At 40.7% G+C, this 17163-nt stretch overlaps 1 protein-coding gene across 1 annotated transcript; it reads left to right on the plus strand.

Moving 5' to 3' along the window:
- Positions 1-10737: 10737 nt before the first annotated feature.
- Positions 10738-16115, plus strand: LOC306929803 (uncharacterized protein). The gene is made up of 3 exons (XM_079510491.1): positions 10738-10818; positions 12939-13032; positions 14347-16115. Exons 2-3 carry the CDS (start codon positions 12966-12968, stop codon positions 15663-15665), a joined length of 1386 nt encoding a protein of 461 aa, XP_079366617.1. The 5' UTR covers positions 10738-10818; positions 12939-12965; the 3' UTR covers positions 15666-16115.
- Positions 16116-17163: the final 1048 nt, after the last annotated feature.

Raw genomic sequence — 17163 nt, forward strand, 5'->3', positions numbered from 1 at the left:
AACTCCGCCTTGAGCCATCTAGAGTTTATATATATCTATGGCTGCAACTATCCATCTAAGACCTTCACCTATAGATTACTGTGATGGATGATCTGCAACTATCCATCTAAGACCTTCACCTATAGATTACTTCATGATTAATCAGATATTTGAGGAGTTTTCATTTCTAAAATTTCTATTTTAGTATTTATATTAAAATTGATCAGCCCAGTTATACTAAGTTGCACAACAACAAGTTTTGTAAGAAAATAGCTGATCTACCAGCTCAAAACGCATCACACTCTGACACGTTCAAGCTTGTAGATCTGCTATTTTCAATATTTTGGGGATTTTTCATTATTTAGGAAGATTTAGCCTATACTGACTTTTCCAAAATAGGGATTGATTCAATAATGGGTTAATTCATACATGGGCAACTGGCGGCCCAGGGGCCACATGCCTTCACATGCCCTCAGGTTAATATCAGAATACTGATATATTATTGATTTTAGCTGTTACAATTCCAAACATGCAAACATGACCTGCTTTTGTATGTCCAGTGTGTTTGGATTTACTTCATAAAGTTAACATAACTATAACTAAATTCATTTGAAATGAAATATAAAGGTTATTTTTCAGGATTCCGATAAGGATTTCAATTAAAATATAGCAAACTACTGGATTAAACCCCTTTCAAAGTATTTATTTCAAAAAGTAAAGGTATCAGAACCAAGAAACAGTTGATAAGTTAATATAGGCACCTAACATTTTAACATAGGCATCAAACAACCGCTTACAAAGCGGTTGTTTGTCAGCCAGTACGATTTCGTCCCCGGTTTTCCCAATGCAATCTTACAGAAGTGGTACTGTACATGCTAAATGGGGTTGACTGGACAATTGTTTCATTTAAGCCTGTTTTTAAGCGGTTGTTTGATGCCTATGTTAAAATGTTATGTTAAGTTTATCAACTGTTTCTTGGTTCTGATACCTTTACTTTTTGAAATAAATACTGTGAAAGGTGGGGGACTACTTGTCCCCCCCTGACGGGCTTGACCCAGCTAGACTCCATTTCTACCAGTGCAGGGATAGCTTTCCTCTGAACCTCATCTCGGAGCTAAAGCGTAGCATCGTAGATATAGAGGTTCCAAACGGAGCTGAGATGGAACATGAATCGTGTTTCTCTTATATCTGCTTGTTCTAAATGTGATCATAAACAACCAGTAGTTACTAGCAGCAGCAGCAATAATTGCGACCAAAGATAGCAGTTAACTAATGAAACCTTATGTTTTTTTGTCCTGTCACGTCACTCACAATCTCTCGTGACATCACTATGACATCATCAGGGATGATAGTAAAATCTGCATACATGGGGAAAGCCCCCATATATTGTGCTCATGTCTCATGACATCACTATGACATAATCAGGGATGATAGTAAATCGGGGATCATATCATAGTAAATGTGACCCTCTGTTGCAATTAAGCTCATATATGGAGATCCCGGATATTAAGCCTATATGTTAACTATGAAATCTTGCGTTATTTGTCACTCAAAATCCCCATACATTTTTGTGACTCAAAATCCCCATACATGGGAAAGCCCCCATATATTGTGCCCAGGTCTCATGACATCACTCCTTCCTCTTCGATGTCTCCGTTTTGACTTATACCGGTCCATTCAAACTCTAGACGGGCCTGCCCCGAAGTTATGTGTGCAGCCGCGCCTGGCAGCCGGCGAAAACTAGACTTCTCAACAGGCCTGAAAATGGGCCTGAGGGCCCTCATCAAACCCTGTACATTCAAGACACTGCCCCCTGCTGCCACCCTTAGATCTCCATATATGTTTACATGTTTTCTAATTAGGTTTCATGTGCTCTCCCTTTCTTTATGTTATTCTCTGTTCAGTTGTAGAGCTGTTACAATAATAACACAGATCTTCTATGGACTTTATTTCATGTTATTCTCTGTTCAGTTGTAGAGCTGTTACACTAATAACACAGATCTTCTATGGACTTTATTTCATGTTATTCTCTGTTCAGTTGTAGAGCTGTTACAATAATAACACAGATCTTCTATGGACTTTATTTCATGTTATTCTCTGTTCAGTTGTAGAGCTGTTACAATAATAACACAGATCTTCTATGGACTTTATTTCATGTTATTCTCTGTTCAGTTGTAGCTGTTACAATAATAACACAGATATACTATGGACTTTATTTCATGTTCTCTGTTCAGTTGTTGAGCTGTTACAATAATAACACAGATCTTCTATGGACTTTTCCTTCAGGTTTGAGGTTTAACCACATGAACCCTAGCATTGTTATTCTGGGGGGAACATTTGTTGAAATTAACTGATCTACAAGATCTCTAGCTTGTAAAGAGATTTGACGTAGATTTAGAAAAAAGGAGCGGACTAAGTACAGAGCCAGTATAGATGGTTAGCGTACTGTACTTAGCTAACCTTTCAAGGCCCGTATATATTTCTACTTGCAAAAAATAGATTTCAACCTTACTACTACTTTGTACTACTAGTACTTTGCAGAGGAAATTATGTTGCACATTTATAATAATTATTAAAATAATAATAATACATTCAAGATTTACATTTGGGGGATATCTTTCACAATAATAAATGTACAAGACATTCTAATGATCACAAAATATATATATTACAGGCATATATATAGTAGACCAGCTATTTATGGTAAAGAGATTTGACGTAGAGGGGAAAAAGGAGCGGACTAAACTACAGATCAAGTATAGATGGTTAGTGTACTATACTTAGAGGGTTTTAGTGGTTAAGACATTCCAACAATCATATCTCAAACTATTTCAGATTGTAGTGCATTGATTGATTGATTGATTGAAGAATTTATTAACAGTTTGCAGAATTACAGTACATTTCAAGCACAAACTCAATACAAAGGCTGTTAACTGTGAGTGGACGACCCAATTAAGCATTACACTTGTTTCCAACAGGGTCCACCATGTTCAAATCATCAAAACATTTAGAGACGTACAAATAGACACTTCTATAGACAGAACAGGAATTCATCAAAAAGGAGGTAAAAAGGGAAAAGAAATATATACAGTGAGGGGAAAAAGGGGGGGGGGCGGGGGGGGATTCAGATTTTACGGGGGCCAGTTTCGAATTGCAGCCATCCGTAGGTGCCCTTTGAGAGCGGTTTTGAAGGAGTCAAGGGATTCGCATGTCTTAATGACAGTTGGTAGGGCGTTCCACATTTTGGTGGCATAGGAGCGAAAATAATTTAGTCCCTTGTTTGTGCCGAATCTGGGTTGTACATGGTTCGTTGCACTCCCTCTGGTGTTGTGGGTGTGGACTTCGTTAACATTAAGGAAGTATCTAGACAGGTACATGGGTATCTTGGTGGTGTATCGAATCTTGTGGACCAGACCCATTGCAAGTTGCTGTACTCTGTCGTCGACCCTAAGCCATTCCAGCCTGTCGAAGTGGGCAGGGGTGAGGTGGGTTCGGGGGGCTAGATCAAGTAGGAGCCTGACCAGTTTGTTTTGGGAAGTCTGGAGCCTGGTTTTAAGGGCCTTTGAGGTGCTGTGGTACCAGGAGGTGCATGCATAGTCAAAGAAACCCTGTACAAGGGCTCCTGTTAAGGTCTTCAAGGTAGGTAATTTCATCTTTACGTGTGATAACATTGTCACCCACTCTAACCAAGAAGCCATTTGCCTTGCTGAGATTACTAATAGAGCCAAAGAGAATGGATTCAGTTTTTCCCAGGTGTAAAGATAGTTTGTTATCAGCGAGCCAGGTGCAGATTCTACCGAGTTCAGAGCTGAGGGCATTTTCAACCTGCAGTTTGTCCCTGTCCGAGACCAGCAGTGCTGAGTCATCTGCGAACAGGAACAAGTTGCAGTCACAGGCTGAAGTCATGTCGTTTACATATATTAGGAACAGTAGAGCCCCTAGTATGCTTCCTTGTGGAACGCCACAGCTCACTGGGAGGGGGGGGGCAGCGTTCCGTTCACTTCCACCATCTGTTCTCTCCCCTCCAGGTAGGATTGCATCCAGCTCACTGATGTGCTATCGAAACCAATTGCTTTTAGCTTGTTAACCAGTATGGAGTGGTTCACGGTGTCAAAAGCCTTTTGGAGGTCCAGCATGACCATGCCGCAGTATTTGCCAGCGTCCACCTCTTGTTTGATGTGGTCGCTCAAATAGAGAAGGCATGTGTCAGTGGAGTGGGATGTTCTGAAGCCAGATTGGAACTCGTACAATAATTTATTAGTGGCAAGATACTTTTCAACCTGTTCATAGACTATTTTTTCCATCACTTTTGAGATGGAACTAAGAATAGAAATAGGGCGGTAGTTGCCGGGGTCTAATTTACTCCCTTTCTTGTGCAAGGGGGTTACTTTGGCCAGTTTGAAATCTTGGGGGACCTGTCCCTGTTTGATGGAGAGGTTTACTATGTGGGTGATGATTGGAGCTATAGAGATGGCTGAGTCTCTGAGAAATTTGGAGGGAATGTTGTCATGGCCTGTGGCCTTGTGGGGTTGGAGGGCACTCAGTTTCTTAATTATCTCATCAGTTGTTACCATAACTAGTTTAAAATCGTCTTTACAAACACCTAGGTTTTTGTAGAAGGTTGTAATGTGCTCTACACCAAAGAGCCCAGAGTGGGAGGGCAGTTTGTTAACCAGAGTTGTTGCTATGTTTGTAAAGAAGATGTTCAAGTAGTTGGCCACATCAAGGTTGTCAGTGATGAGAGTGTTGTCAGATTTGATGTTTATGTTCGAAAATCTGGTTTTTAGTTTCTGACCATAGCTTAGTTGATTGTTTAGTAGCTTCCAGAGCTCATGAGGATTGTTTTTGTTTTCCTGAGCTTTATCATTAATGAAGTTACTTTTAGCTGATTTGGTCATGGCAGTTACACTGTTTCGTAGTTTGATTCGTTGTGTATTTAGGTTGTTCAAACGAGCTTGGCGAACACTGTCGAAGCGCTTGGCTAGCTTTGACTTGCATTTTAGAACTTCAGAGCATTTTTTGTCTCTGGCTTTCATTGCAGCCAGTATGTCCGAATTCATCCATGGTTCCGAGCGGGTTTTGCCCCTGGTGGTTCTCAAAGGAGCCATGTTGTTCAGTACTGATGTAAATTTGGTTTTGAAGCCAAGCCAAGCTTCTTCGACAAGTGTGCTTTTAAGCTCATCGGACCAATCCAGACTCTCCAATACTTGGTTAAAGACCTCACTAGAGTAGGTTTTGAGGTCCCTTGATATGACTGTTTTGTGGCAGCCGGTCTTAAGTTTTTGTATTTTGCGGGTACAGAATATCATAAAATGATCACTAAGCCCACATACAATAACCCCTTTCTTGGAGATTCTGGATTTGTCCGAGGACAGAATGAGATCAATGACAGTTTGAGTAGAATCACACACTCTAGTGGGTTGGGTAATTAGCTGACTGACACTATGTAGATGCATGACACAGCATTGCATGACACAGATGCATGACACAGATGCATGACACAGCATTTGACAGAATACAGTCTGCACTTTGATAATCGGTGGGAAAAACTGCACATTCTATCAGATATGAAACATACTTCCATGGCATACTGGCAGCGTGCACTAGGAATTATGGTGCTGATCGGTACAGCAAATTGTGATGTTATCCCCGGACACACAGACAGACAGATCCACAGACTTATTTATAGACAACATTTCATACCTCAATATTTATACCGAATGGGTTCACATTTATGCAACAATGAAACCTCAGCATTCTTCCAAAAAACAGCATGTTACAGGTCAACTGTGGCCTTATTTTAAATTCTTCCAACTAGAAGTCAAAAACCTTTCTATGACTTGTCAAATCTCTTATTTTAGGGATGAGAACGATAATCATTATTATCGTGATAAACAATAATTGTGTGGAAGAGATTTAAATGTATCGTGAAATCGTACACTAGGATGCATTAGTTTTGATGAGCTGCAAATTCAGTCTCACTTAAACCCTCTATATTTGATAAAACAGACCTGTAATTAATTTGCAAATGATAAAAGTGAGTGAGCAGGCAGGGAGCTGTGAAGACAAAAAGGTTTTTTTGTTCACACAGAAAGAAGGCTTAAATGAGCTGCAATTGAAACAACATATTAAGCACTTGGGGCCTAGGCTGGCTTAGCAGTCTAGGCACCTTGGCTGACAGTGTGTTGCGGGTTCGAGTTCCGATCCCTACGAACTTTGCTGTGGGTCTTGCTGACCATCTCTCCCCCCGTTTCCTGTCAATTTACTTTGTATCTATCAATAAAGGAAGAAAAAGCCCCACAAATATCTTTAAAAAGATAGTAAGCACTTGGAAGTGTGTAGGAATTACTGTTCTGTCTATTAATTTGACATGGACATCACGATCACATTGGACGAACCAGATTAATTGCTTAAAGTGTATATAGCGCGACGCAAGGGTTACTTTTCCAAAAATGTGCTCTTTTATTAAGTTGATGTTTTGTTTATATTAGGAATCTAGCTAGATTAACTATTATGTAATGTTTCTGCTCCTAGACATCCTGCACATGGTTGTGTGTAAAGAGGAGGATTCTATTAAACAGGAGAGGAGCCCCAGTCTGCTCCAGGAGGAACCAGAGACTCCACACATTAAAGAAGAACAGGATGAGCTTAAAGACGAACAGGAGCTTAAAGATGAACAGGAGAAGCTTAAAGAAGAACGGGAGGAGCTTAAAGAGGAACAGGATGAGCTTAAAGAGGAACGGGAGGAGCTTAAAGAGGAACAGGAGGAGCTTAAAGAGGAACAGCAGGAGCTTAAAGAGGAACAGGAGGAGCTTAAAGAGGAACAGGATGACCTTAAAGAGGAACAGGAGGAGCTTAAAGGTGAACAGGAGGAGCTTAAAGAAGAACAGGAGGAGCTTAAAGAAGACCAGGAAGATCTACTTCAAAGACCAGAGCAGCCTGATGGGTCAATGTTGACATTACATGCAGTGAAAGGTGAAGAAGGAAATGTTGATAAAGAAGAAGACATCTCTTTCCACTGTTCTGAAGTTGAAGTTGAACTTGAATCTGACACTGATGTCACTGAAGACAGTGATGATTGGGAGGAGACCAGTGAGGACGGTGATGACCAACGACGTGACAAGAGTTTCAGTGAGTCAGGTCCCTTGAGGAGACGCCAGCGTATCGACACTAGAGAGAAACCTTTCCACTGTAAACATTGTAAGAAGAGTTTCACTAGGTCAGTTTCTCTGAAAAGACACCAGCGTGTTCACACTGGAGAAAAACCTTTCCACTGTAAGCACTGTGACAAGAGCTTTAGATGGTCATCTGACCTGACGACACACCAGTGTGTTCACACTAGAGAAAAACCTTTCAACTGTAATCATTGTGACAAGAGCTTAAGATGGTCATCTGACCTGACGACACACCAGCGTGTTCACTCTGGAGAAAAACCTTTCCAGTGTGAACATTGTGACAAGAGTTTCACATGGTCAACTTCTCTGAAAACACACCAGCGTATCCACACTGGAGAAAAACCCTTCCAGTGTGAACATTGTGACAAGAGTTTCATTGCGTCAAGTTACCTGGAGATACACCTGCGTATCCACACTGGAGAAAAACCTTTCCACTGTAAACATTGTGACAAGAGTTTCATTCGGTCATATGATCTAGAGAAGCACCAGCGTGTTCACACTGGAGAAAAACCTTTCCAGTGTAAACATTGTGACAATAGTTTTACACATTCATCTAGTCTGCAAACACACGAGCGTGTCCATACTGGACAAAAACCTTTCCAGTGTAAACATTGTGAAGAGTTTTAGTCAGTCATCTAACCTGAAAAGACATCAGCGTGTTCACACTGGAGACGTTGACGCAGATTGATGGACAGAAGTTACCGAAAGTCCGAAATACAGTGTATTTTTGCTGCAGCTGCAGCTTATATTCTTATAGGCTACAAATGCCTACAATAGTTAGATGATTGACAAATGATGACAACATACACTTATTTTGTACTTTCATGAACCACAAGCACTGCACCAGATATAATGGAGCCTACATGAGAGAAAAAGGGAAAAAAGCGTCAAAACAGAGTCTTGTTAAAGAAAATTGCTATATTGAAGCCGAGATACGCGTAATTTCCCATTGATTTCAATAGCAGGAATTTTGTTAGAGAGAGAGAGACGGAGAGAGAGAGGTGTATATGTGTACATCTCTAAATGTTCTGATGAATTGCAAATGGTGGACCCTGTTACAAACTAATAATAAAAGTGTAATTTTGTATTGAGTTGTGCTTTCATTTTAAATGTAGCCATTCTGCAAACTGTTAATAAATAGCCTACATCAATCAATCAATCAATACTGTATATGTTCCATTCCATTACAGGACATAAGCAACGGACACTCAAAAGAAGTAGAAAGAGAGAGAAAAAAAAAGGAAATGATGTGTTATGTATGAACTGTATGTCCACCATTCCGAAAATAAAACTCAACTGAACTGAACTGAACACACCCAATGGGACACCATACCTTCATATAATGAACTGAACACACCCAATGGGACACCATACCTTCATATAATGAACTGAACACACCCAATGGGACACCATACCTTCATATAATGAACTGAACACACCCAATGGGACACCATACCTTCATATAATGAACTGAACACACCCAATGGGACACCATACCTTCATATAATGAACTGAACACACCCAATGGGACACCATACCTTCATATAATGAACTGAACACACCCAATGGGACACCATACCTTCATATAATGAACTGAACACACCCAATGGGACACCATACCTTCATATAATGAACTGAACACACCCAATGGGACACCATACCTTCATATACTGAACTGAACACACCCAATGGGACACCATACCTTCATATAATGAACTGAACACACCCAATGGGACACCATACCTTCATATAATGAACTGAACACACCCAATGGGACACCATACCTTCATATAATGAACTGAACACACCCAATGGGACACCATACCTTCATATAATGAACTGAACACACCCAATGGGACACCATACCTTCATATAATGAACTGAACACACCCAATGGGACACCATACCTTCATATAATGAACTGAACACACCCAATGGGACACCATACCTTCATATAATGAACTGAACACACCCAATGGGACACCATACCTTCATATAATGAACTGAACACACCCAATGGGACACCATACCTTCATATAATGAACTGAACACACCCAATGGGACACCATACCTTCATATAATAATGAATGCCACAGACGAATAACAGTCTAAGTCCACACTATTGATCCATAATGTATAAATGATAGATAAGGGTTCAGGACAACGAGGCCTTTTCGTGGAGGGGTCAGAATGAAATTTGGACTTAGACTGTTTTTCGTCTGTGGTACTCCCTCACTAGAGATGTCCCGACACTGTATCGGTATCGGATCGGCCCTTATTTGTCATATCGGATCATATCGGTATCTGTGAATATGCCAGTCTAACCACCGATCCGACACAGGGGTAAGGGGTTGACACTATGGCAGGTAAATAAAATGTTGGATGTTTGCTTTGGAGTTGCCCAAACAGCAAGTGCATATTTGAGTGAGGAGTCTGCTATAAACACGAGATATATAGCTAGATAGCTATAAACACAACATGAGATCACAACACTGGTATCGGTATTCGGTATCGGTATCAACTAACACAGAAATGTAGGTATCAGGATCGGATCGGAATTGAAAAAAGTGTATCGGGACATCCCTAGTCCTCTAATGTTCAGGATAAAATGCCACATTTTGTTCCTACTCAGTCTGTGTCTCATATAGGACGGCTGTGGGCAGTTCAGAATCCTGTCCACCAGTGACATCATCGATGGGGAATCCAAGCTAATAGAAACGGCAAGCTTTCTATTCCTGAAAAGTTGCAATGTGAAAATGCGGAAGCCATCGTTCTCATAATTAAAATCTATTTTTTTTTAAAATTCTTGTTAAAAGAAATCTGCCTAATGATGATGTCACTAATGAATTGCATTTTTATAGCGCTTTTCCAAGTGCTCAAAGCGCTTTACAATGGTTCATTCATTCATACATTGGGAGGTGAAGCGGCGAACAGTCGACGCCAGCGTCCTCACTTCCCACATTCACACACCAACGGTGGCAAGCTCACATTGGAGGCAATGTAGGGTTTGGATTTAGTTCATAAACTTAACATAACTATAACTAAATTCATTTGAAATGAAATAAAAAGGTTATTTTTCAGGATTCCGATAAGGATTTCAATTAAAATATAGCAAACTACTAGATCTACCGATCTACAACCTCAAAACACGTCGCGGTACGACACGTTTTGAGCTTGCAGATCGGCTATTTTTGCTACGACCGTAATATGCAACATGGCACTCTGGAGTGAGTGTGGAAATATAGTGGCCCTCTCCATCATCAAAGTTGCCCACCCCTGGGTTAATTTATTAACTTTAATGGTTATCAATTATCGTCCATGTAAATGTATTAGTTGGATTAACCGTTGCACTCCTAGATGGATGTTCTCTTCTCTACAGCTCTGGAAGGTCACATAGTACACTACTCTTACTGTATAGAAACAATGGACAGTACCCGATACCAGCAGTAGGGGGCAGCAATACGCCAACTGACGTCTAGACACAAACTGGTCAGGAGACGAACACAGTTACCCACAATGCAGTTGTGAAAACAACATGGCGTGTGTTGACTGACTGTTGACACTTTAACAAACAAAGAAAAGTAAAACGCGTGGTTTCAAAACAGTGTGGTCGTTAAGCAGCAGGAGGACGTTTGTTAGCAGCTCAACCACTGAAACACAGCAGGTAAGATGAACTGATTCACGTTGTGTTTCATCCCTTTGTCTTTATTGACTCATCTTTAAGATGGAACTATAGCTCCGTTTGGAACCTCTATATCTACGTAGCTCTGCTCCATAGCTCTAATGCCTAATGAAGGCATTAGAGCTATGGACCAGAGCTAATATCTACTGCTACGCTTTAGCTCCGAGATGATGAGATGATCGAAATGGAGTCTAGCTGGGTCGAGCCCGTCGACAAGTAGTACTTGATCTAGCCCCCCGAACCCACCTCACCCCTGCCCACTTCGACAGGCTGGAATGGCTTAGGGTCGACGACAGAGTACAGCATCTTGCAATGGGTCTGGTCCACAAGATTCGATACACCACCAAGATACCCATGTACCTGTCTAGATACTTCCTTAATGTTAACGAAGTCCACACCCACAACACCAGAGGGAGTGCAACGAACCATGTAGCCTACAACCCAGATTCGGCACAAACAAGGGACTAAATTCTTTTCGCTCCTATGCCACCAAAATGTCATTAAGACATGCGAATCCCTTGACTCCTTCAAAACTGCTCTCAAAGGGCACCTACGGATGGCTGCAATTCGAAACTGGCCCCCGTAAAATCTGAATCCCCCCCCCACCGCCCCCCCCCTTTTTCCCCTCACTGTATATGTTTCTTTTCCCTTTTTACCTCCTTTATGATGAATTCCTGTTCTGTCTATAGAAGTGTCTATTTGTACGTCTCTAAATGTTTTGATGATTTGAACATGGTGGACCCTATTGGAAACAAGTGTAATGCTTAATTGGGTCGTCCACTCACAGTTAACAGCCTTTGTATTGAGTTTGTGCTTGAAATGTACTGTAATTCTGCAAACTGTTAATAAATTCTTCAATCAATCAATCAATAGTGGATTAAACCCCTTTCACAGTATTTATTTCAAAAAGTAGAAGGTATCAGAATCAAAATACAGTTGATAAGTTAACATAGACACCTAACATTTTAACATAGGCTTCAAACAACCGCTTACAAAGCGGTTGTTTGTCAGCCAGTACGATTTCGTCCCCGGTTTTCCCGATGCAATCTTACGGAAGCGGTACTGTACATGCTAAATGGGGTTGACTGGACAATTGTTTCATTTAAGCCTGATTTTAAGCGGTTGTTTGATGCCTGTGTTAAAATGTTAAGTTTATCAACTGTTTCTTGGTTCTTATACCTTTACTTTTTGAAATAAATACTGTGAAAGGGGTTTAATCCACTACTTGTCGACGGGCTTGACCCAGCTAGACTCGATTTCTACCAGTGCAGGGATAGCTTTCCTCGGAACCTCATCTCGGAGCTAAAGTGTAGCAGCGTAGATATAGAGGTTCCAAACGGAGCTGAGATGGAACATGAATCGTGTTTCTCTTATATCTGCTTGTTCTAAATGTGATCATAAACAACCAGTAGTTACTAGCAGCAGCAGCAATAATTGCGACCAAAGATAGCAGTTAACTAATGAAACCTTACGTTTTTTTGTCCTGTCACGTCACTCACAATCTCTCGTGACATCACTATGACATCATCAGGGATGATGGTAAAATCCCCATACATGGGAAAAGCCCCCATATATTGTGCTCAGGTCTTGTGACATCACTATGACATCATCAGGGATGATAGTAAATCAGGGATCATATCATAGTAAATGTGACCCTCTGTTGCAATTAAGATCATATATGGAGATCCCTGATATTAAGCCTATATGTTAACTATGAAATCTTGCATTATTTGTCACTCAAAATCCCCATACATTTTTGTCACAAAAAATCCCCATACATGGGGAAAGCCCCCATATATTGTGCCCAGGTCTCATGACATCACTCCTTCCTCTTCGATGCCATTCAAACTGTAGACTGGCCTGCCCCGAAGTTATGTGTGCAGCCGCGCCTGGCAGCCGGCGAAAAATAGAGTTCTCAACAGACCTGAAAATGAAGGCCCGGCCTGGGCCCTCATCAAACCCTGTACACTCAAGACACTGCCCCCTGCTGCCACCCTTAGATCTCCATATACGTTTTCTAATAAAACGTTTGGACACCCCTGCACTAAGACATATATTAGCCAGGCTTAAAGCCCTCATTCTATTCCTTCATTTCAGAGCAGTGTGTGGAGTCCAGACTGCAGGTGAAGATGAACTCTCCAGACTCAGCCAGGGCTGTCTCTATTAAACAGGAACCTGAAGACCAGCCACACCTCGGTACGTTTCATGTGCTCTCCCTTTCTTTATGTTATTCTCTGTTCAGTTGTAGAGCTGTTACAATAATAACACCGATCTTTTATGGACTTTATTTCATATTCTCTGTTCAGTTGTAGAGCTGTTACAATAATAACACAGATCTTCTATGGACTTTTCCTTCAGGTTTGAGGTTAAACCCTAGCATCCTTATTCTGCAAGATCTCTAGCTGGTAGATCAGCTATTTATGGTAAAGAGATTTGACGTAGAGGGGAAAAAGGAGCGGACTAAGTACAGAGCAAGTATAGATGGTTAGTGTACTATACTTAGAGGTTTTTAGTGGTTAAGACATTCTAATAATCATATATCAAACTATTTCAGATTGTAGTGCATGACACAGCATTCGACAGATTACAGTCTGCACTTTGATAATCGGGGAGAAAAAACTGCACATTCTATCAGATATGAAACATACTTCCATGGCCTACTGGCAGCGTGCACTAGGAATTATGTTGCTGATCGGTACAGCAAATTGTGAGGTTAGCCCCGGACACACAGAAAGACAGATTCACAGACTTATTTCTAGACAACATTTCATACCTCCAATATTTATACCGAATGGGTTCACATTTATTTTATAATTTTAAGTGTTTCGTCAAATCTCTTATTTTAGGGATGGGAATGATAATCATTATTATCGTGATAAACAATAATTGTGTGGAAGAGATTTAAATGTATCATGAAATCCTACACTAGGATGCATTAGTTTTGATGAGCTGCAAATTCAGTCTAACTTAAACCCTCTATATTTGATAAAACAGACCTGTAATTAATTTGTAAATAATAGAAGTGAGTGAGCAGGCAGGGAGCTGTGAAGACAAAAAGGATTTTTCTTTCACACAGAAAGAAGGCAAGCTGCAATTGAAACAACATATTAAGCGCCTGGGCTGGCTTAGTGGTCCAGGCACCCTGGCTGGTAATCCAGGCTGGTGTATTGCGGGTTCGAGTCCTGATCCCTACGAACTTTGCTGTGGGTCTTGCTGACCATCTCTCTCCCCGTTTCCTGTCAATTTACTTTGTATCTATCAATAAAGTCAGAAAAAGCCCCACAAATATCTTAAAAAAGATAGTAAGCACTTGGAAGTGTGTGGGAATTACTGTTGTGTTCTGTTTATTAATTTGACATGGACATCACGATCACATTGGACGGACCAGATGCATTGCTTAAAATGTATATAGTGTTACTTTTCCAAAAATGTGCTCTTTTATTAAGTTGATGTTTTGTTTATATTAGGAATCTAGCTAGATTAACTATTATTTAATGTTTCTGCTCCTAGACATCCTGCACATGGTTGTGTGTAAAGAGGAGGATTCTATTAAACAGGAGAGGAGCCCCAGTCTGCTCCAGGAGGAGCTTAAAGAGGAACAGGAGGAGCTTAAAGAGGAACAGGGGGAACTACTTCAAAGACCAGAGCCACCTGATGGGTCAATGTTGACATTACATGCAGTGAAAGGTGAAGAAGGAAATGTTGATAAAGAAGAAGACATCTCTTCCCACTGCTCTGAAGTTGAAGTTGAACTTGAATCTGACACTGATGTCACTGAAGACAGTGATGATTGGGAGGAGACCAGTGAGGACGGTGATGACCAACGACGTGACAAGAGTTTCAGTGAGTCGGGTCCCCTGGGGACACGCCAGCGTATTGACACTAGAGAGAAACCTTTCCACTGTAAACATTGTAAGAAGAGTTTCACTAGGTCAGCTTCTCTGAAAACACACCAGCGTGTTCACTCTGGAGAAAAACCTTTCCAGTGTGAACATTGTGACAAGAGTTTTAGTCAGTCATCTGACCTTAAAAGACACCAGCTTGGTCACACTGGAGAAAAACCTTTCCAGTGTAAACATTGTGACAAGAGTTTTACACGTTCATCTAGTCTGAAAACACACCAGCGTGTCCATACTGGACAAAAACCTTTCCAGTGTAAACATTGTGACAAGAGTTTTACACGTTCAAATTATCTGAAAACACACCAGTGTATCCACAATGGGGAAAAACATTTCCAGTGTGAACATTGTGACAAGAGTTTTATTCAGTCATCTGAACTTAAAAGACACCAGCGTGTTCACACTGGAGAAAAACCTTTCCACTGTGAACATTGTGACAAGAGTTTTAATCAGTCATCTGACCTTAAAAGACACCAGCTTGGTCACACTGGAGAAAAACCTTTCCAGTGTAAACATTGTGACAAGAGTTTTACACATTCATCTAGTCTGAAAACACACCAGCGTGTCCATACTGGACAAAAACCTTTCCAGTGTAAACATTGTGACAAGAGTTTTACACGTTCAAATTATCTGAAAACACACCAGTGTATCCACAATGGGGAAAAACATTTCCAGTGTGAACATTGTGACAAGAGTTTCAGTGATTCACGTAACCTGAAAAGACACCAGCGTGTTCACACTGGAGAAAAACCTTTCCAGTGTAAGCATTGTGACAAGAGTTTTAGTGATTCATGTAACCTGAACATACACCTGCGTATCCACACTGGAGAAAAACCTTTCCACTGTGAACATTGTGACAAGAGTTTTAGTCGGTCATCTGACCTAAAAAGACACCAGCGTGTTCACACTGGAGACGTCGACGCAGATTGATAGACAGAAGTTACCGAAAGTCCGAAATACAATGTATTTTTATGTTGTAGCTGCAGCTTATGTTCTTATAGGATATAAATGCCTACAATAGTTAGATGATTGATAAATGATGACAACAACATACACTTATTTTGTACTTTCATGAACCACAAGAACTGCACCAGATATAATGGAGCCTACATGAGAGAAAAAGGGAAAAAAGCGTCAAAACAGAGTCTTGTTAAAGAAAATTGCTATATTGAAGCCAAGATACGCGTAATTTCCCATTGATTTCTAATTGATTTCAGTAGCTAGGAATTGTGTTAGCTGTGTTGTTGGTAGCTCCTCCAGAGAGAGAGAGGGGTGTATATTTCTACATCTCTAAATGTTCTGATGAATTGCAAATGGTGGACCCTGTTATAAACTAATAATAAAAGGGTAATTTTGTATTGAGTTGTGCTTTCATTTTAAATGTAGCCATTCTGCAAACTGTTAATAAATAGCCTACATCCATCAATCAATCAATCAATCAATACTGTATGTGTTCCATTCCATTACAGGACATAAGCAACGGACACTCAAAAGAAGTAGAAAGAGAGAGGAAAAAAATGGAAATGATGTGTTATGTATGAACTGTATGTCCACCATTCCGAAAATAAAACTCAACTGAACTGAACAGAACACACCCAATGGGACACCATACCTTCATATAATGAACTGAACACACCCAATGGGACACCATACCTTCATATAATGAACTGAACACACCCAATGGGACACCATACCTTCATATAATGAACTGAACACACCCAATGGGACACCATACCTTCATATAAAGAACTGAACACACCCAATGGGACACCATACCTTCATATAATGAACTGAACACACCCAATGGGACACCATACCTTCATATAATGAACTGAACACACCCAATGGGACACCATACCTTCATATAATGAACTGAACACACCCAATGGGACACCATACCTTCATATAATGAACTGAACACACCCAATGGGACACCATACCTTCATATAATGAACTGAACACACCCAATGGGACACCATACCTTCATATAATGAACTGAACACACCCAATGGGACACCATACCTTCATATAATGAACTGAACACACCCAATGGGACACCATACCTTCATATAATGAACTGAACACACCCAATGGGACACCATACCTTCATATAATAATGAATGCCACAGACGAATAACAGTCTAAGTCCACACTATTGATCCATAATGTATAAATGATAGATAAGGGTTCAGGACAACGAGGCCTTTTTGTGGAGGGGTCAGAATGAAATTTGGACTTAGACTGTTTTGTCTGTGGTACTCCCTCACTAGAAATGTCCCGACACTGTATCGGTATCGGATCGGCCCTTATTTGTCATATCGGATCATATCGGTATCTGTGAATATGCCAGTCTAACTACCGATCCGACACAGGGGTAAGGGGTGGACACTATGGCAGGTAAATAAAATGTTGGATGTTTGCTTTGGAG

Source organism: Electrona antarctica, assembly GCF_951216825.1.
Source record: "Electrona antarctica genome assembly, chromosome: 9".
NCBI classification, from domain to species: Eukaryota; Metazoa; Chordata; class Actinopteri; order Myctophiformes; family Myctophidae; genus Electrona; species Electrona antarctica.